Here is a 22,486-nt window from a genome sequence, read left to right as displayed (position 1 = left end):
GCTTCTCTTTGTTCGACGAGACGAATGAAAGATGGCGTCGTTTTTTTCCTTCGAGAAAATGGCAGTCTGTTCGTCACGAAAGCGGAAGAACAGGACACACCCCGCTGTGATATGATTGGCTGCTGGCTGTGTGGAGCACTGTCACCAACTCACCGACAGATGTCGCCATTTGCGATGCAAATCATTGTTATCTTCTTCTAAACATAGAGAAAAACCTAAGATGCACATGAACAAACATTTTAGTTCCCAAATATGAACTTGAGAGATGTATTGAATTTTACTTTTGTTGCTGGTTTTGTTTTCACATCTGACACCATGTTGTTGGTTGGACAGTATTCCAAATGTATTTCTCTATTATTAACAGTTGACATGATAAAGTGATACTTTATGTCAACATATTTGCCTCTTTACAGGGTTTTTCGCCAGCGACGTGGTTGCGAATTTTAAATTAAAATACATCACTGTTTTATTCTCTAAATGTTAGAGTCTTAAAAAATGATTTCAATGTTTATAACTTAAATAACTTAAATATTTCATTATTCGTTTCAGTATTCATTAAACTACGGTGATTCATTATTTATTTCAAGATTCATTGAACTGTTTTAGTAATAATTTAGTATTCAATGTTTACTCGTGACTGTATTTACTTTTTCAATATTTGTGTCACTATTTTGTTCAATCTTAATATTATGGAAAATTATTTAGCAAGTAAGGTTTTTGCTATTTATTGTGGCCACCTGCTTTTGAAGAAAGTGCCTTTCGCTTCTTGTACGAGAGGATTCTTTGTGAAGCCAAAACAACACGACCTTGACTGATAAGTAGGCTCAACGCAGAAAAAGTATCTTTTTGTTTTAAGATTACACAGTTACTGTCAAATAAATCTTCATCTTCCTGTGTGCATCAGTATCTTCCCACGCACTTCTCCCACTGAGATCACTCTGCAGACTGACTCAAAAGACAATTTATTTTCCAGACTATCTCATTGATCTTCCCTAACTGCTGAAAATTCCACAACAATTTGGGGTCAGACGTGGGATAGCTGAATATCCGCCGGTGAAATTCAGGGATGCTGGCGGGTGACCTCCAGGGTTCAATTAAGACAGCAGCACCAACGAACTGCGTGATGCGAATCATCTCGTTCCTGGTGACAAATAAACGTTGACTCCAGTCACCATCAAGTTGCCAACTCCTGACATACCAAAACCTTTGAGAGAAACTGAGACTATTTGCGTTTCTCTTTTTGTTCTTTTTATAGTTCAACTTTGAGTTCAGTTTTTCACCTTTTCACACAGCGTAATGAAGGCCAGTTGAGCAAGTGGAACAAGTGATTTTATTGATGATTGTGGAAGGAACCGATTTCATAAGCCCAGTTTCTTCTCACACCTTTTCCATTAGGTACGATTTAAAAGACAACTGAAAAGCATAACGTTAACAAATGTTGTTCCAGGCAAAGGCAATTAATTTCATTTAAATGTTTGAACACAAAAAAAATCATCATCACTCAGACACAATGCACTGATCACATTGGCCTTGTGTCAATAAAAGAGCTTTGAAAATTCAATATATCATATTTTCTAAATCACATTTACATCTTACCACGAAGAGTCGGTTCCTTGAGGTTTTTTTTTTGTCTTTTTTTAAGCTTCAAGGATCGCTGCTATTCTCGTAGGGCTGGGCAATAAACCGAAAATTTACCGTGATCGAAATTTAATAAAATCATTTTGCCCATGTCGGTTAATTCGGTGTTTAAAAAAAAAAAAGAAGTCCTTTTAGTCTGCAGCTATGTTCATGCCCCTGTAAGACGGCTTGAGCGGCTGTAGTCACGTGACTCCACCCAGCTGAACAAGAAAGAAAACTGACGACGCGGTCATAGCTGTCGATTCAAATCCAGAAGCAGCTGACACGGCTGAAGACGACGTAATGTTCGTTGAAATTGTTCCTGACTCGCTTGTCCCGAAAAGAAATTCCGACATCTGTCGTTAAGAAATGTTTTGGGTTCCATAAAGACGATGTTTGAGCAAAAGAACATGAACTACAAAGTGCGTCATAAGCACCAGAAACAGCGCGTCCAACCTTTTCTTTTTCACCACCCACAACACAACCATGCTGTTGACTTGGAGCTTGTGCTAAAAGTTCAAAGTGAGAAGCAAGGTTGGACCAGTGACAACAGCCCATAACGCAGGTGACACCATACGAGAGAACGTCTAAGAGGTGGACGCGTTAGCCTAGCACAGTGTTTTTCAACCACTGTGCCGCGGCACACCAGTGTGCCGTTAGATATTGTCAGGTGTGCCGTGGGAAATTATTCAATTTGTGTACCTGTGCGGTCTAGCGCCTGCAGAGTTAAGTAGTAAAATGTAGTACTCTTCCAAACCAGTAGGCGGCGGCAGCAGCAGCAGGTAGTGAATTGCCTTGTGCTTGGAGACAAGCGAGAAGTGGATAGCAGAATGAAAAAAGTGGATAACAGAACGACGGTGAAAGTAATGGATATGTTTTTGAAGAGAAAAAAATGATGACTCTGAACTGGACCCTGGACAAAACCCAGACATAGATGAAGGCCCTAGTATGAGTGGAGGTAAAAAAAAAAAACAGCAAAGATGACCTGCAAAGTTTCTGCCGTGAGGCAATACAGCGAAAGCCATCTTTCATTTGGATTTACTTTTACCGGAGATGCAACGACATCTCCGTTGTGCTTGGTATGTGGTGAAAAGCTCTCCAACGGCGCTCTGGTCCCAAGCACGCTTAAACGCCATCTCCAAACGAAACGCCCTTTACTTCAAAACAAAAATGTGGCGTATTTTGTTCGCCTGAGTGAACACACGGAGAAACAAGCAACTTTCATGAGAAAAACCGCAAAGGTAAGCGAGAGAGCCCTTAAAGCTAGCTACCACTTCGCTGAACTTGTGGCTAAATCAAAAAAAAGTCTCACTCGTGGCAGAGGAATTAATACTTTGATTCCTGCCAATATATCAGCTCTGTGTTCATCCAAACAGGCACAGGTTTCACACGGAGTATAAATGTGAAAGATTTTACGATACTTTATTCTTTGTTTATTTGATTCATATTCAAGACTTTTAATAGGTCATTTTTCAATGTTAAAAAAACACTTTTTTTCACATTTTCAGCTGGTAGTGTGCCGCGGGATTTTTTCAATGAAAAAAATGTGCCTTGGCTCAAAAAAGGTTGAAAAACACTGGCCGAGCACATAGCTAAAGATGTAGCTCCTCGAGCGACAGTGGAGCGCACAAGATTTAAACGCCTCATAAAAGTAGTCGACAAGAGGTCCGAAAATATTTGTTGCAAACCGTACTTCCCGATATGGACAACATCGGGACGGGAGCGGAGACATGTCAAGCGTTTTGCATCCACATCCGACTTGTGGTCGAGACGCGACATGGACCCCTGTTTGACCCCGACTGTGCATGACACATTGACGACAAGTGGCGACCGCGCACGGAGTACTCGAGACGGCGCATTTACCTGATGAAGTACACTTGTTTATTTGGCATTGGCATTCCATTGACATTTTTTTTCCATTTCATTTAGCATTTTGTTGACAGGCGACTAGCGCCTTTGCACATGGCATTACAGCATCTTGGCACAATCTATTTGCAGAGAAGATTTTGCGAGAAGTACCCTTTTTCTCCTGTTCTTTGTGACATTGTTCAAGTCATGCAAAGTAAGATATTTGGAAGGCTTCTACACATGATTTTTGTACTTTTATTTTCCATTGAAAGTAATGTGTACCACTTGGTCAATAAAGAAAATAGTTATGTATTTCCTGCATTTATTTTGATTTTGGTCCGCGGACTGAAATTTATTGTGATTCATCGTTATTGAGGTAAAATTGCTCATTTTATTGCGATATTGATTTTAGGTCATATTGCCCAGCCCTATATTCTCTCCATCACAATCGTGTCTCTCAGCCTGCTGTTTAGTGGTGAATTTTTTAGCACAAACGCTGCAACTGAAAGGCTTATCTCCACTGTGTGTTCTTGTGTGGTATCGTAAATGTGACTTTTCAGAGAAGCATTTTCCACATACTGAGCAGGAAAAAGGTTTTTCTCCACTGTGTGTTCTTGTGTGTCTTGTTAACATTGACTTTTCAGAGAAGCATTTTCCACAAACTGAGCAGGAAAAAGGATTTTCACCACTGTGTGTTCTTGTGTGTTCTGTTAAATGTGACTTATGGGAGAAGATTTTACCACAAAATGAGCAAGAAAGAGGTTCTTCAGTGTGTGTTCTTGCATGCTCTGTTAATCGGAACTTTAGAGAAAAGCTTTTGCCACAAACTGAGCAGGAAAAAGGTTTTTCACCACTGTGTGTTCTTGTGTGTTCTGTTAAATTTCCCTTTTGAGAGAAGCATTTTCCACAAACTGAGCAGGAAAAAGGTTTTTCTCCAGTGTGTGTTCTTGTGTGTTCTGTTAAATTTCCCTTTTGAGAGAAGCATTTTCCACAAACTGAGCAGGAAAAAGGTTTTTCTCCAGTGTGTGTTCTTGTGTGGATTGTTAAATCAAACTTTCGAGAAGAGCATTTCCCACAAACTGAACAAGAAAAAGGTTTTTCACCACTGTGTGTTTTTCTGTGCCCTTTTAAAGACAACTTTGAAGATAATGAGTCAGTGTGACATGCCCTTTCACCTTTGGCTTGCCCATCATCATCATCATCATCATCATCGTCATGAGTGTCTGATAATGTGTCCTCATTATGTACTTGTGATGGTCCCCATTGGTCTTCATCAACTTCTGTCGTCACGTGATGACTTGAGCTGCTGCTTGTAGGCTCCGCCCCTCTTTTGTCCTCATTCTCATCCTTTTTTTTATCTTCAGTCTTTATAGGGAGAATGTTTACTGGTGACTTGTTGATCTCCTCCTCCTCCTCCTCCTTTTTGATGTGAGTCAAGTCTGGCTCCTCTTTCACAGAACGGAGATCGTTTTCACTGACGTCTGCAGGACACAAAAAGACAAATCCACATTTTGTTTGGTCAAGTCAAAGCTCATGCGGCGACTTTGTCTTATAATGTTTCCACTGTGCTACCTTGACTTGTTCCTGCCGCACATGGAGCAATGCGTGCGACCCCAACTTGGACCGGACCATGGGGACATTTCACAAAATTACGTCCTACGATGTAAACCTCCCTTTAGCAGCACAACTGTGATAAACGAGCATCTAAAAAGGAAGCACGTTGCGGCTGATGCCCGATTTCATTCCTGACATAGTCACAGACGTTTCTGGAAGCGAGCTGAAGTTAGCACACACAGGCTATTGTGTGTGTCTGATGGAACACCTGTTGTGGGACCCCAACATATTGATGCAGACCACTGGGGGCCATCGCAACATAATGTCACTGATAGAATAGAAATCCTTCAAGTAAAATATGTTTACAAGTATTTCATTTTGCATTAAGAGATATAACTAAATGCTCCTGGGCTTGTTGGTAGAAAAGGGGGGTCTGACGTTCTCCCTTTTTAATTTCAGCGTAAGCCAAAGATGCAGATGCATTCCTTGCAGCATGCGCTTGTTCACTGATGAGATCCGTGCAACCCTGGATGGATGCATTAAATGTATTTTAAATGTTTGGATGAGGTGAAACGATGCACACGTGCACAAAACAGTGCAGGGCCACCCGAGGTTCTTTGATTCTCGCCCGACCAAGCCAGTACAACGTTCATAAATAAATAAGACCAATACGGACTTGATTTTTTTTTAAAAACTTCATATTTAGTTTTTTTTTTCACAAAAATTGATCAACCCCCATTGATGTTTTTGCCCCAGTGTGCACATTTTTTAGAGTCAGGCAGAATTCCTTCCATAAGGAATTGCTTGAACAAGATATGTCAGAGTTATTGCCAAAAACGAGACAAGCCTGTACAAATGAATCACCCAGCCAAGATTGTCTTTGTCACTTGCGAGGAGCAGTCCGGCAAAGAGAAAAGCTTTCCCGCTCCTGTGCCGCGTTTTATTGAAGCACAGCAAAGTAATTTGTATATGCAAACTCATAAAGAATGGAAAAACATGAACACTTTGACTTCATCACACTTCTGTTCAATGCGAGCTAAACGGTTTCCTGTCAAACACGGTTCAAGACGTGCATCTGTTTTTGTGACTTCCTGCTCAACTGCCAGCATAGACACAACTCTGTTACCACTGAACTCACGTTTTCCTGTTTAAGAGGTCCATGTTTTTGTGACCTTTTATTAACCTGTAAGCATAGTTTTGAAACATGAGGTGTCAGGTTGAAATGCCCTGAGGCCTTTGCGAGAGCTTAATTTGCTGCTGACTGAAATAGCTTCCTGCACCAGATAAAGGTGACTGACCGCAGGGAAAAAGCAGGTATTGTTGTGCATTTTTACCGGTCGACCGGGAGAGTGAGACAGACAGCCGTCCTGCTTCCTTCAGCTCTGAGCACCCTCTCTCTGCTAGCCCCCCCCATTATTAAAAAATAAAACGGCAATAACCTTGAACGATTTCCCCAAACAACCTAATATTGTGATGCATATTTTTAACAATAGAAAGTCGTTCTTTACAAAGCAAATGAGAGTAAAACGTGTACAAACCTGCTTTGTGTAGCACAACACGGGGCTGGTTGTTAACTTCGTCCAGCAGTTGAAGATGTCGCTCGTTCTCTTCTTTTATTCCACAAAGTTCCTCTTTGTACTTGGGTGTCGTTTTTTCACACATTTTCAAACGCCAATCCCAACAAATCCGCACTTGATCTCTGCTTGGGGATAACTCGTGTGCTTCTCTTTGTTCGACGAGACGAATGAAAGATGGCGTCGTTTTTCAAAGTTGCATTGAAAGGATTTCCTTCGAGAAAACCGCAGTCTGCTCTGCACTCATGCGGAAGAATAGGACACACCCCGCTGTGATATGATTGGCTCCTGGCTGTGTGGAGCACTGTCATTGTAAATGATGGCAACGAGGCTCTTGTCTTGTAACGCGTTTTAATGGCGTTACCACTCCCCACAACTCCCCACTTGCATGAACAATCTCGCGAGACCCCTGCGAGACAATTGTGACACTCAGTTACCGTAAAGATGCAACACAGTCGCAAAGACAAATTTAGCACCATTACATGACATCTCCCCTCATTTGTGTTATTTTCAATAACATCAAACAAGCACACATTTTCCCCAACTGGGCTGCAAAATGCATAAAAGTAAAGATGCCTCTCAGAAATCAAGTTAACCTGAAATATGCATCAATCAAACAAATCCCAACAGCATGAGAATTTTTTTCTTTTTCCATTTTTCCCATTTTTTTTTCTTTTCCTTTTCTCCCCAAAGACCATGAGTCTCAGTCTCACAGGTCAAGCCTGTCGACTGGTTTGCACACCCGCCCAGAACGGGTCACCACCCGAGTAGGTGGGGAAGTCGAGGATGTCGACTCGCTCCGGCATACAGAACCGGTGTCGTCTATGCCGGTGTTGACAGGATGGACATCCGTCGGCTTGTAGTCTTCGGATGCCGCTGGGACTGGCTGGGGAACTGGCCCAGGTTTGAGGTGACGGCGGTTCCGCCTCAGTTCTGCTCCTTGTGGTGTCCGGATGAGGAAAGACCTAGGTGTTGTACACTCGCATGAAACCACAGCTGGCAAACACCATGACTTCTCGTGATCCAATTTGGAAAACACTTGGTCACCTGGATGTAAAGAAGGCAAAGTTCTGGCTCCATGGCGACGGTTGAAGTAGTGAGCCTGTTTAGCCTTTTCCTTCTTTTCTGTCTCCTCCACAACTGTCCTGCTGGGCCACTTAGGTTTGAGGTTCTCCTCCAGCGTTGGAAGTGTCGTTCTATTTTTTCTCCCCATCCACAGCTCAGCTGGGCTGTAGCCTGTCGTGGAACAGGGAGTAGCTCGATGACACATGAGCGCGATGACAGGGTCCTCCTGCTTCAGGATCCTCTTAGCTGTCTGCACTGCTCTTTCTGCATGTCCATTTCCTTTTGGATGATGAGGGCTGGACGTGTAGTGTTGGAAGTCGAGCTGTTTAGCGAACTCCTGGAATTCAGCACTTGTAAACTGGGGACCATTGTCGCTCACTATCTCACTTGGAATGCCGAATCTAGGGAAAACGGTTTTCAAACTTTTATTATTTGTGCACTCGTTGTAGATGGCAGGTGTAATATTTCAATAAACCTTGAATAGTAATCCGAGATTACAAGGTAGTTATGTTGTTTAAATTCACAGATGTCCATGGCTACTCTCTTCCAAGGTCGCTCCAGAAGCGGTGTGGATAGGAGTGGCTCCTTTTGTTGAGATCTTCTCATTTCATAGCACACTTGACATGATGCCACGAGCTTACGTATTTCTGATGAAAGTCCGGGCCACCACACGGATGAACCCACTCTCTGTCTACATTTGATGAGGCCTTGATGTCCCTCATGAACTTTCTGAAGTACTTCCCCTCTCATTGATCGTGGCACAACAATCCTACACCCTCTCAGAATTAGGCCATCGTGCACTGACAGCTCTGATTTAACTTGAACATATGCTCTAGCAACTACTGGCACTTTACTGATGTGCTCAGGCCATCCTCTCTCTATTAGCCCTGCAACACATTGAAGTTCGGGGTCAGCGGCTGTCGCTACCCTAATTTCCTCCAACTTGCCTGTAGAAGCCGGGATCCCTTCCACCACACTAGCCACATAACAGGCCACATCGCTATGCGTTTCGTTTACAGTGTTTGCGTTAGGTAGCGGGCTGCGTGACAGCGCGTCCGCAACAATCAGGGTTTTCCCAGGAGCATATTCTGCGATAGGGTTGAATCTCATTAGTCTCATGAGAAGACGCTGGCAACGTAAAGGTACATTGTCCAAACTTTGATTGTTGATGAGAGGTACAAGTGGTTTGTGATCAGTTCCCAACTTGAACTGTTCCAGTCCGTTAAGGTATCTGTCGAACTTCTCGCACGCCCAGACACCAGCCAATGCTTCCTTTTCTTATCTGTGCGTAGCGAGATTCTGCATCGCTTAGCCTTCGGGAGCAATAAGCTACAGGTTTCCAGTGATCTCCATGGAGTTGCAGTAACACACCACCCAGTCCATAACTGCTCGCATCAGCCGACACAGCAGTTGGCATCCCCACATTGTAGTAGGCAAGCACCGGTGCAGTTGTTAGCACGTCCTTAATGTTCTCAAAAAGCTGCTTGTTGAGCCTCCAGACCGCATCATTCCTCATAAGCTTATGCATTGGCTGACCCACCGTTGAGAGGTTTGGAATATACCTTCCTAGGTAATTGACCATTCCCAATATCCTCTTCAGCTCTTTCAAATCACCTGGTGGCGACAACTGCCGTATAGCCTCCACCTTCTCTGGGTCTGGCCGGATGCCAGACCTGTCGATGAGGTGTCCAAGAAATCGCAGCTGGTCCTGTTTAATTGAACACTTATCTTTGTTGAGCTTCAGGCCAGCAGTCTGGATGCGTTGCATCACCTTCTCCAAGTTGTCGTCATGCTCCTTCTCAGTAGCCCCGTACACCAGGATGTCATCCATGAAGACCTCAACCCCTTCAAGGCCCTGTAGAGTCTCCATCATCTTTCTCTGGAAGATCTCTGGTGTACTTGTAATTCCAAACGGGAGACGTTTAAAGTTGAAGCGGCCAAAACGAGTGATGAATGTAGTGAGCCTACAGCAGTCTGGATGGAGAGGTATCTGGAAGAACCCGCTGGCTGCATCCAAGGAAGAAAAGACTGTAGCGCCGCTTAATTTTGCTATGATGTCATCAGCTGTGGGCAAAATTCTATCGTTCTCGTTTAACAGCCTCATTCAGCCTTTTGAGGTCGACACAGATGCGGGCTTTTCCTGTCCTTATCTTCAGGACTGGCACCATGGGTGCACACCAGTCAGTGGGCTGTGTAACCCTCTCTATTATGCCATTTTGTTCCATCCTCTGTAACTCTTCTTTCACCTTTTGCAGCATGGACAGAGGAACACGTCGCGCTGTGTGTACGGCATATGGTTGAGCATTGTCTTTTAATTGTATTCGCACCGGTTCAGTCTTTAAAGTCCCATGTTCACCGTATGCTTGTATGTGGCCTCTGTTGGTCACCAACTCATCTATTCTCCTCACCAGTTTCATTTTCACAGACATTGGCCGGCTGAGGGGGTTATTCACCGTGCGACCACGAATAACATAAACTGCGAGAGGGTAGGTTTTGCCTTTATAGGTAACTGTGCTTTGGATCAGACCTAAGCACTGCAATTCACCACCTCAACTATCAAGCGGAATGTCAGCAGGCTGCAATTGTGTTTTGGGGATGAGCGAGCGATACATCTGTTCGCAGATGACGTTCACGTCTCCCCCTGTGTCAATTTAAAATTCTGCTGGTGTAGATCCCAGCAACAACTTCACGGCCCATTGCTGTGAAGTCCCATTTGCTTTTCTCACTGACCCAAGGAAATACGGTTGCTGTTGCTCCGGTTGCTCTGTGACTTCACTCACCGCCGCTTTTTTATTCCTACACACTCTGCTCCAATGTCCCACTTTGTTGCACGAGTTACATGTGGATTTTTTAGCAGGACACATTTCATCCTTATTATGCTTGGCTTTCCCACATTTTCCACATTGTCCATAACAGCTCTCCCTCTGCTTGAAGCGTTGCTTGGTGCACCTTTTAAATTTATTGGTCACCTCATGTACCATCCCAGCTGCTTCTCCTGGCATGCTAATTTGGGACGTTACCTCCTCACACTGCCTGACCGTCTCAATTGTCCGCGCCAGCGTTAGGTCGTTCATCAGCTGCAGTTAACGTGAAACCTCCTTGTCCAATATTCCCACGACAATCCTGTCGCGAATGTTCTCCTCTCGGGTCGCGCCGAAGTCACAATGTTCGGAGAGCTCGTACAACACCTGAATGAAAGTCTCCGCCTTCTCGCCCGGCCGCTGTGCGCGCTGGTGGAAGCATGGGCGTTCATGTATCACATTCCGTCGTGGCACGAAATAGTCGTCGAACTTGCCAAGTACTCGTTCAAAGTCATTTCTGTGTCCATCTTCGGCGAATGTAAACGACTTGTAGATGTTCTCGGACTCGCTACCCATGGCGTATATCAGGCTGCTCACCTGCACCGCGCCCTCTTCTTTGTCGAGTTTCGTGGCGGTCCTGAATCTCACAAATCGCTGCTTCCAGTCCGGCCACTCTCGTGGCTTATCAAAGGGGAAACCCGTCGGGGGATTAAACTTGGCCATTGTTTCGAGTTCACTTCTGACACCATGTAAATGATGGCAACGAGGCTCTTGTCTTGTAACACGTTTTAATGGCGATACCACTCCCCACAACTCCCCACTTGCATGAACAATCTCGCGAGACCCCTGCGAGACAATTGTGACACTCAGTTACCGTAAAGGTGCAACATAGTCGCAAATGTAAATTTTGCACCATTACATGACACGCGCCTGCCTGAGAAGGTCAGCCTTGGACGTGGAACGTAGGAGCAAGGACAACCGATTCAACCTACATTACCTTTGACACAGAAAACCTCCTATAAAATGTGAGGCTGGGCTGAGATCAGCGCGCCATTTTTCGATTGTACTCGTCTGAGTACAGTTTCTCGTCAGATTAAGAAAAAGCCGCCCAGATATCTGTCTTTGTACTATTTCCTGAACGCCAGAAATTGAAGAAACTAAAATATGGAAACTCTAATCAGTTGTTGTTGAGTCTTTATTTGACCCTATTCTTCTTGAGTACAAAAAACGAACACGCATTGGAGTAAGTTTGGCTTTTAAGGTTCATCAACTAAATGATTCTCAATTTCTCTGTGGCTCAACTCCAACAAACTCTCTCTGCGTGGGTTCCACAAAAAGAGCAACTCTTCCAGCTTCTCTCTCCTCTAAGGTACAAAACACAGTTTTACGCTTACAATGCAAACTATGCCCCAATTATTAACCAATCAGGAGTCGGAACCTTGGGCTGATTCTGATTGGCTGTTTACTGTCCAATCGCATCTTACAACAGTGCGACGTCCGGGAAGACTCAAACACAGTCGATAGAAGGGTCTACTGCATTCTAATATGCTGCCCTTATTGTTTTTGTAATAATTCAAAATATTTTTTTGTTTTCAAATATCATTGTTTGGTTAAATAACATTGTCCTTTGAGTTCTATATGCTTCTATAAACGTTTTTTGTTTGTTTTATTTATTTATTTATTTATTTATTTTAATAAGCAAGCGCCACCACTCGGAGTTCTGCATTTGCGTCTTCGTCTTCGTCATGGTGCCATGGTAGTTTTTTTTCTAAAGATAAATTTCAAAATATCCATAAGCAAACAACTATGGTACATATTGGATACAAAATCTGCATAGTTGAACAAAACAATTAGGAAAGGAAGAAAAAAAAGAACAATTTGAGGATGAAGAATATATGAATAATATATTTATTCATGAGTGAAGGATTGTATTACGATTACTGGCATTATTTTAAACACATTCGGGACAGAATGTCGATTATTAAAGTTAGCAGGTTCATATTTACAGAGTATGTTAAACATTGATTAAACAAGAAGCAGTTATCAAATGAAGCTAGAGGCACCAGTCATGAGAATGACTGCGGTTGGAGTCCTGATGGTTACTGATCTATTATTATATTATCCTCATATGCTAAATTTAGAGTACTTAGTTTAAATGTGTGAACTTTATTGAAATTTTGGGTAGTGAGAACAAATTTGCACACATAGCATTTCCATGACCTGCACTCACAGTCACAGCACTTCATGGACAAAGATGACGAAGCACATTCTACACATTGGCTGTAGAGATGCAAACATACCAAATTGGGCACTGGAGGACTCACACAGACGCTATAAAAAAACACATTCCGAAAGACATAACAATTGGAGATCGGAGCACATGCACATACACACGCACACATGCACACCGACAAGATTACAGAAGAATGCCAGCGGAGAGACGGAGGGATGGCCCGCTGGAGAAGGCCAGCCTTGACGTGCCAGTCTACGGGACCAGACGGGAATCGACCATCATCACCTACCCAGACGATGACTAACCTGGGGAGGACCTTCCCTTGGACGTGGACCCGTGCCGTGGAAGGGAGCGAGGACGGCCGATTCAACCAACATTACCCTTGACATAAAAAACTGAAGCTGGGCTGAAAGATGGCGCGCATTTTTCGACTGTGCTCGCCCGAGTTCAGTTTTCTCGTGAGATAAGAAAAAGCCGACCAGATATCTGTCTTTGTACTATTTCCTGAACTCCAGAAATGGAAGAAACTAAATATCGGAACTCTAATCAGTTGTTGAGTCTTTATTTGACCCTTTTCTTCTTGAGTACAAAAAAACTAACACGCATTAGAGTAAGTTTGGCTTTTTAAGGTTGATTTACTAACTACTTCTCATTTCCACGGTGACTCAAGTCCAACATGACCCAAGGGATCTTTGGTAGACGAGTCGGCCTTGCAATGGCGTGGTGAGGGAGGCTGGAAAAGGAGCGCTTCCTGAATCTTCTGGAGGTCCGCACTGTGAGGGCGAAAGCAAAGGCAAGACAAGGGAAGTAGATATTCAAAATACTTAATAGTGAGGACTGTAGTGTCAGCCGAGGTACCACTTTGAGAGCGGGAATCGTCTGGCACCTGCATGATGGTCTGACTGGCTCTTAACCAGTGTTGATTGAGGATCGCATGTAGGTGCGAATGTGTGGCCTCTGGAAAGAGCCACGCCCATCCGGATATGTGAAGCCCTACAAGACAGACAAGGTGGAGCACAGGAACCAGTCTCCGCCAAAATAAAACACCACACGGGGGGGAACCTACTCAAATCATCTACATCCTGTTTGCCCAAACAGTGCCTAAATGGTTGCAAAATGTGTGTTTTAATTATTGTGGGGCTGTATTTGCAAGATTCCAATATTAAAAAAAATAATATTGTGAGAGAAATTGTCTTAATATTACAATTCTCAAGTTCATTACAGATTAATTGTCATGTTCTGTATTGGTTGGTTTTGGTTTAGTATTTAGTTTCATGTTTTGTCCTTACGATCCTGTGTCTTCTGTCTGTCAGGTCTATTGTGTCCACCTGTGTTCGTTTACCCAAGCCCTTGTGTTAACCAATCAGGTCCTTCCAACCCTCTGTGTCTTATCCAGGTGCTCCTCGTTGTCTTGTTACTTTGTTTGTATTTAGTTCCCTGGTTGCTTTCATTTCTTGTTGGTCCATTGTCACTTGTCCCTGTCGCTGTCGTAGTTGTCTGATGTTCATGTTCCTGGTTTCATACCTGTCTCGCAGTCAAGTTTAGTTTTGTCAAATCGTTATGTTTTGTTCGTGCCTGTTGTTTTGTACTTTTTGATATTTTAGTTTTTCAAAGTTCTAGGTTTGCCTTTTGTTTTTGTTTAATAAATACCCTTTAAGTTTTCCACTCCTCGCTTCCCTGCGTTTGGGTCCTCCTCAACCTCCAGCGCAACATGACAGAATGGACTAACCAACAATGGACCCAGCAGGAAGCACACGGCGACGAGTTTGCCGTCGCCACTCTAGCTGGTACCCCCTCAGCCTGTCGACCAACCCCAAACCCTTCACGTGCTTTTTATTCCACGCCTGTTTCTCCCGCTTCGTCTAGTTTTGACTCACAGCACCCAGCCATTTCACCTCCCCACATTTTTGTAGATTCTGATTTTGAATACATTTACAACCTTCTAGATTCCCAGTGCGACACAGATTTTGTTAGGCCCAGTCAGTTTCCTACCCCCTATTAGTTTTTGTTACCTTTTTCTTTTGATTCCTTTGAGTCTAGCCCATCAGACCTTTACTTGGGCACACGTTTGGCCATCTATCATCCGGACCTCCGCGGGGTGGTCAACGACGGTGCCCAAGTAAAGGAACTGCCACCAGTCATCGGAACACCCGCTTTTCACACCCTGAGGCACATTCTTCACAGCCACTTTGTTCACTTCGTCCACTATCATTTTCTGCACCTTGTCCCGTTCCACCCACATTTTGTAGACCACGTTCATCAGCACCTGTAGTCTCGGTTCCTCGTGTCTCTTGTTCCCCTAAATCCCTATGGCGGCAGACTGATAGGGATGAGGCCCACGGGCCGGCTCCTCGCCAGCTGCAGTCTCCCGTTCCGGCCCCTCGCCTGCTTCCGCCCCTAGTGCCGGCCCCTCGCCAGCTCCTCAAGCTCCTACTCCGGCGGTGCACGTTCTGTGCCCTACCCCCTGAGTTGCCCAGGATCATTTATACATTTCAACAAACAAAGCAAAGACATCCTACTACTCTCCTATATGCTATTTGCAACTAACTTTAGCTTTCTCTTATTGGTTGTCTTCCCCGCAGGATGGCGTGTCGGCTCTTCCCATGTGCGCGCCAAGGCAGTTGTTTGTGCTCAACTGCCAATGAGCCACTGGATCTGTTATTCTGCTTTTGCGGTCACCATTTTACCAATCTCACACAACAGCGCCTTGATGTCCTTGATGTCTGGAACTTTCTACGTCAGCACACCCAGTTCTCAGAAGTGCGGCTCGTCCTGTACAAAACATCTGCCACCTATGCATTTCACACAGCCTGATCTGACCTTTTATTGTACATTGAATTAAAGGCCAGTCAATAAATATCTTTATTGCATTAAACTGAATACATTTAACTTGTAGTCAATCGTATAAAATCCTTTATTGTCAAATGTATCAAATCCTTTACTATGCTGGCAGTTTACCAGGAAGCCACAAAACAGATGCACGTCTTGATCCGTTTTCGACAGGAAACCGTTTAGCTCGCATTTAACAGAAGTGTGACCCAAACATGTCTTGTAAGCTGAAACCGTTCGAACAACTGGAAGCGAGTGGACGGGTGTGATAAAGTCAAAGTGTTCATGTTTTTCCATTCTTCATGAGTTTGCATATTCAAATTGCTTTTGTTCCAGGCCCCAGATTGGCAGGCGTGTTGACAGATAATAATCCTGCAAATGCAGGAAAAATTATGAGAACGGAGATCAGTTGTTGCTTTTTCAACGGGTCTTGTCAGAATCGCGAACTCATAGAAACTACGACACAACGCCACTTTACTGCAGCCTGTTGTGAAGATACAATCACATCGCTGGTACTGTGCTGTTCCTTTACTGCCCTCCGCTGTCGAAACACGCACATGTTTCAAATCAACCTGGAAAATGGATTTCCCTTCACATCAACCATCCCAAATGAACCAAACTGTGACCACATATTTCGTGGGTCACACTTTGCTGTGCTTCAATAAAACGCTGCACAGGAGTGGGAAAGCTTTTCTCTGGACCTTCTCACTGAGAGGTTTGGCGGACCACTCCTCGCAAGTGACAAAGACAATCCTGGCTGGTTGATTCAGTTGTACAGTCAGAAGGCTAGTCCGGTTGTTTTGCAGAAACTTCTTTGACAGTTCCCAAATATGAACTTGAAAAACGTATTCAACTTAACTGCCTTTGAGAGAAACTGAGACGATTTGCGTTTCTCTTTCTTGTTCTTTTTATAGTTCAACTTCTAGTTCAGTTTTTCACCTTTTCACACAGCGTAATGAAGGCCAGTTGACCAAGTGGAACAAGTGATTTTATTGATTGTGGAAGGCACCGATTTCATTAGCACCATTTCTTCTGACACCTTTTCCATTAGGTACGATTAAAAAGACAACTGAAAAGCATAATGTTAAAAAATGTTGTTCCAGGCAAAGGCAATTTTATTCATAATGTTTGATGTAAACACCAAAACAAATCATCATCACTCAGACACATTGCTTCTTCTGACACTGATCACATTGGCTTAGTGTCAATAAAAGAGGTTTGCAAAATTAAATTTATATTTTATTCAAAATCACATTTACATCTTACCACAAAGAGTCAGTTCCTTCAGTTTTTTTGTCTTTTTTTTAAGCTTGAACGATCGCTGCAATTCTCACCAGCACAATTGTGTCTCTCAGCATTCTGTTTAGTGGAGAATTTTTTAGCACAAACGCTGCAACTGAATGGCTTTTCTCCACTGTGTGTTCTTGTGTGGATTGTTAAATTTTCCTTTCGAGAGAAACATTTACCACAAACCAAGCAGGAAAAAGGCTTTTCTCCACTGTGTGTTCTTGTGTGGCTTGTTAACTGTGAATTTTGAGAGAAGCTTTTACCACAAACTGAGCAAGTAAAAGGTTTTTCTCCAGTGTGTGTTCTTGCGTGTTCTGTTAAATTTGCCTTTTGAGAGAAGCATTTTCCACAAACTGAGCAAGAAAAAGGGTTTTCTCTACTATGTATTCTTGTGTGACTTGTTAAATGACACTTTACAGAAAAGCTTTTGCCACAAACCGAGCAAGCAAAAGGTTTTTCACCACTGTGTGTTCTGGAGTGATTTACTAAATTAGACTTTTGAGAGAAACTTTTTCCGCAAACTGAGCAGGAAAAAGGTTTTTCACCACTGTGTATTCTTCTATGTGTTGTTAAATCTGGCTTTTGAGAGAAACTCTTGCCACAAACTGAGCAGGAAAATTTTTTTTCTCCACTGTGTGTTCTTATGTGCCATTTTAAAGAGAATTTTGAAGTTAATGATTTCCCACAGTGAGAACATACCCAACTGTCAGTGTGACATGCCCTTTCACCTTTGGCTTGCCAATCATCAGCATCATCATCATTAGTATCATTATCGTCATGAGCATCTGATAATGTGTCCTCATTATGTGCTTGTGATGGCGCCCAGTGGTCGCCGTCACCTTCTGTTGTCACGTGATGACTTGAACTGCTGCTTGTAGGCTCCGCCCCTCTGTTGTTCTCACTCTCATCCTTGTTTTCAACTTCAGTCTTTATAGGGACAAAGTTCAGTGGTGACTTGTTGATCTCCTCCTCCTCCTTTTTGATGTGAGTCAAGTCTGGCTCCTCTTTCACAGAACGGAGATCGTTTTCACTGACGTCTGTAGGACACAGAAAGACAAATTTGGTTTGGTGAAGTCAAAGCTCATGCGGCGACTTTGTCTTATATTGTTTCTATCGTGCTACCTTGACTTGTGTCTGCTGCACACGGACCAATGCTTGGATGTGGTGAAACTATGCACATGTGCACAAAACTGTGCAGGGCCACCGGAGGTTCATTGACCGAGCCAGTACAAAGTTAATAAATAAGACGAATACGAACTTGATTTTTTAAAAAACGTAATAATTTGTGTTTTACTCACGAACATTGATCAACCTCCATTGATCTTATTGCCGCAGTGTGCAGTTTTTAGAGTCAGGTTGAATCATTCCATAAGGAATTGCTTGAACAAGATATGTCAGAGTGTTTGTCAAAAACGAGACAAGCCTCCATAAATGAATCACCCAGCCAAGATTGTCTTTGTCACTTGCGAGGAGCAGTCCGCCAAAGAGAAAAGCGTTCCCGCTCCTGTGCGGCGTTTTATTGAAGCACAGCAAAGCAATTTGAATATGCAAACTCATAAAGAATGGAAAAACATGAACACTTTGACTTCCGGTTCCGGCGCCGCGCGAGTGGCTGCCTGTTTACAGCAGCGTGGCTCACTATTGAGCCTTTTTCGTGTGTTTTTTCCCTTTACCCTTTTTTATTTTATTTTTACCTCACCTCAGCAATGGACATCCAACTTGCGGTGGTTTTACTGCTGTTGGGGGCTGTTTTTTGCGCGATCGTGTCCGGAGACGAAACTCGGAGCTACGGATCGATCGTGTACACAAGAGATCAGCTGTTAGCACTCCGTGCTAACCCCGCGTGGGCTCCCGGAGCGAGACCCGATATTCCCCGCGAGCTGAGGAGGAAGAGACGGGGATGCCGTGCGGGGGCTAAACGCCAGGCAAGGAGGAGACGATATCACCCCGTCCTCCCGTCCGTTATTATGGGGAATGTTCGATCCCTCCCCAACAAAATGGACGAGCTAACAGCGCTAACCCGGCACGAGAGGATTGTCCGGGAGGCTAGCTTGCTGGTGTTCACGGAGTCGTGGCTAACAGAGCTAACGCCGGACGCCGTCGTGGAATTGGACGGCTTCCAAATACTACGCGCGGACAGGACACTGGAGAGCGGTAAGAGAAAAGGGGGAGGGCTGGCTGTGTTTGTTAATGATAGATGGTGTAACCCTGGGCACATAACTGTTAAGGATCAACTTTGCAGTCGGGACATTAAGATGATAGCTGTTAGCATGCGTCCGGTCTACTTACCGCGAGAGTTCAGTCATGTGATCGCGGTGGCGGCGTTCGTGCCACCCTCCGCTAACGGTGAGACAGCCTGTAACGTACTGACTGCAGCTGTGAGCAGGCTACAAACACAGCACCCAAATGCCTTGCTCCTTATCTCTGGTGACTTCAATCATGCTTCTCCTTCCTCTTCTCTGCCTTAATTCACACAATATGTAACCTGCCACACCAGAGACAATAAAATATTGGACCTTTTCTATGCCAACACCAAGGAGGCGTACACGTCACTGCCCCTCCCCTCGCTGGGCACAGATGATCACAACTTGGTGGCTCTCCTGCCTGTGTACAAACCTCTCGTCCGCAGGCAGCCAGCTGTGACACGCACAGTTCAGCGATGGTCCGGAGAAGCCGAGGAGGCCTTGAAGGACTGTTTCAACACAACTGTGTGGGAGGTATTCAGCGAAGCTCACGGTGAGGACATTAATGGTCTAACAGACACAGTTACAGACTATATTAACTTCTGCATGGAGAACACCATTCCCACCAGGACTGTAAGATGTTTCTCCAACAACAAACCCTGGATCACACCGGACATTAAAGCTCTCCTGAAGGAGAAAAAGAGGGCTTTTGTTTCAGGCGACAAGGACGAGCTGAAGAGAGTGCAGCGTCAGCTGAGAAGGAGGATCCGAGAGGGGAAAAAGTCCTACAGGATGCGGATGGAAGAGCAACTGCAGCGGAACAATGCCAGGGATGTCTGGAGGGGCCTGAAGACCATCTCAGGCCACGGACAACCAGGTCAGACCCAGAAGGGTGGGGGGGGCTTCAGTGGGCAAATGAGTTTAACCTATTTTTCAATAGGTTTGATCAAATGTCTGACCCCGCTCAGGCTTCCCTGATGCAGCCCCCACCCACCCCTCCTGCCACTGCGAACAAGACCCTCTCTCCCCCTCTCTCGCCCCTCTCTCTCTCCACAGGCTCCAGTTCCCAGCCTCATCAGACAACCACCACTTCCTCCTGCTCAGCCTTGTTCCTCACAACATCTCAGGTGAAGAACCAGCTGAGGAAGATGAAGGCGAGGAAGGCGGCAGGCCCAGATGGGATCAGCTCCCAGCTCCTCAAATCCTGCGCAGACCAGCTGTGTGGAATCGTCCAGCACATGTTCAACCTGAGCCTGAAGATGGGCAGAGTCCCCCAGCTGTGGAAAACATCCTGCCTGGTTCCGGTTCCAAAGACCCCCCATCCGAAGGAGCTCAACAACTTCAGACCAGTGGCGCTGACGTCTCATCTGATGAAGACCCTGGAGAGACTGGTCCTCGTCCATCTGCGCCCCCTGGTCAGCTCCTCAATGGACCCACTCCAGTTTGCATACCAGCCTGGCATCAGTGTGGATGACGCTATCATCTACCTGCTCCACACTTCATTCTCCCACCTGGAGAAGGCGGGGGGCACGGTGAGGATCATGTTCTTTGATTTCTCAAGTGCTTTCAACACCATCCAGCCCGCCTTATTGGGAGACAAGCTGGAGCAGGCGGGAGTGGCCCACCACCTCATCACATGGATTCACGACTACCTCACAAACCGGCCACAGTACGTGAGAACACAGGACTGTGTGTCTGACGTGCTCCTCTGCAGCACGGGAGCGCCGCAGGGAACTGTTCTGGCTCCCTTCCTGTACACCCTCTACACCTCGGACTAGAAATACAATTCCACAACCTGTCACCTGCAGAAGTTCTCTGATGACTCTGCGATTGTCGGCCTCATCACTGACGATGACGATCGGGAGTACAGAGGGGTTACGCAGGGGTTCGTGGACTGGTGTCAGCAGAACCGCCTCCAAATCAACGCTGGGAAATCCAAAGAGCTGGTGGTGGATTTCCGCAAGCGTCGGCACTCTCCACCTGCACCAGTGAATATCCAGGGAACAGACGTTGAGAGGGTCTCAACTTACAAGTACCTGGGTGTTCATCTGAACAATAAACTGGACTGGAGCGACAACACAGACGCTCTCTATAGGAAGGGTCAGAGCAGACTCTTCCAACTCAGGAGGCTGAGGTCCTTTGGCGTTCGGGGAACACTCCTCAGGAACTTCTATGACTCGGTGGTTTCACCGGTCATCTTCTATGGAGTGGTCTCCTGGGCAGGAGGCATCTCGGGCCGGGACAAAAAGAGACTGGACAAACTAGTGAGGAGGGCCAGCTCTGTCCTGGGCTGCTCCCTGGACTCTGTGGGGGGCAGGAGGATGACGGCAAAACTGTCATCAATGCTGGACAAACCAGCCCACCCACTCAATGACACTCTGAGAACACTTTACAGCTCCTTCAGTGACAGACTTTTACACCCTCGCTGTACCAAAGAGAGATTTCGCCGCTCCTTCCTGCCGACTGCTGTCAGACTTTTTAACAAGAACATTGGGTCAGGCCTACAAACAGGAGGGCATTAGTGCAATTGTGCAGTCCTAGGATGCAATATTAACTACTACTGTACTTTCAGCCAAGGGTGTACTTAAACAACGACCAATGATGTATTTTGTTTACCATTACAGTATTCTTATTACAATACTTCCATCACTGTAGTATTTCTACCACTGCAGGATGTTCACTATTACAGTACTTTTATCATTGCAGTACTTTTACTATTACAGTACTTTTATCATTGCAGTATTTTCTATCATTGCAGTACTTTCCTGTCATTTCAGTACTCTCACCATTACAGTACTTTTATCATTGTAATATCTTTATCATTGCAGTATTTTCAATCATTCAGTAGTTTTTATAATTACAGTGTTTCCCCCTCTGTATAATGGACAGGCATTAGGAGTGTTTCCTTACACTAGATACGTTTATACTGTGTATATTTGCATGCTTTTTATGAATGTCTGCTGCTAATGTTATACATTAACGGCTACATTACGCCGCCGACTCTGTGTGATCTATATCTTTGCTGCTGTAACACCTCAAATTTCCCCATTGTGGGACTAATAAAGGACATCTTTATCTTTATTTACTGAGTTCCTATCATATTTTTTTCATTTATTTATTTTTTCTAAATACTTTTTCTAATGTTCTTTCATAGTGCGGTTACTTTGACACATTTTAATGTCTTAATCATTATAGAGGCCTCTTGTTTAAACAATAATTGAAACTAACACAGGGACATTTTCCATGACCAATCAGCCAGCAGACCCACACGCACAAGCTTTCTTTAACGACCCAAAAAGCCCCGACCGCTTGGACACAGGCGCACAACACCCATTGTGAGTAAAAGCATCTCACCGAAGGTTCAGCCGGCCGGCTGTTGAACGCCTGCGCCCCAGCACCCTGAGACCCTCAATGGAGCAAAATGCAAAAAATGTGGTATATTTTGTTGTTGATGTGTGGGTCTGGCTCACTTCCCACTTCCAGGTCGCCGAGCAT

General features: G+C 44.7%; 1 protein-coding gene across 1 annotated transcript; it reads right to left on the bottom strand.

Annotated features, from left to right (window-relative positions):
• Positions 1-16,629: 16,629 nt before the first annotated feature.
• On the bottom strand, positions 16,630-22,486 carry LOC148342283 (uncharacterized). Its single transcript, XM_088285751.1, has 2 exons — positions 22,469-22,486; positions 16,630-17,735 (listed from the first exon to the last, which is right to left on the bottom strand). Exons 1-2 carry the CDS (start codon positions 22,484-22,486, stop codon positions 16,806-16,808), a joined length of 948 nt encoding a protein of 315 aa, XP_088141877.1. The 3' UTR covers positions 16,630-16,805.

This window comes from Idiotropiscis lumnitzeri, chromosome 2, assembly GCF_059441095.1.
Source record: "Idiotropiscis lumnitzeri isolate Australia: NSW breed Sydney's pygmy pipehorse chromosome 2, RoL_Ilum_1.0, whole genome shotgun sequence".
NCBI classification, from domain to species: Eukaryota; Metazoa; Chordata; class Actinopteri; order Syngnathiformes; family Syngnathidae; genus Idiotropiscis; species Idiotropiscis lumnitzeri.
This window is presented reverse-complemented; position numbering and strand designations above follow the sequence as displayed.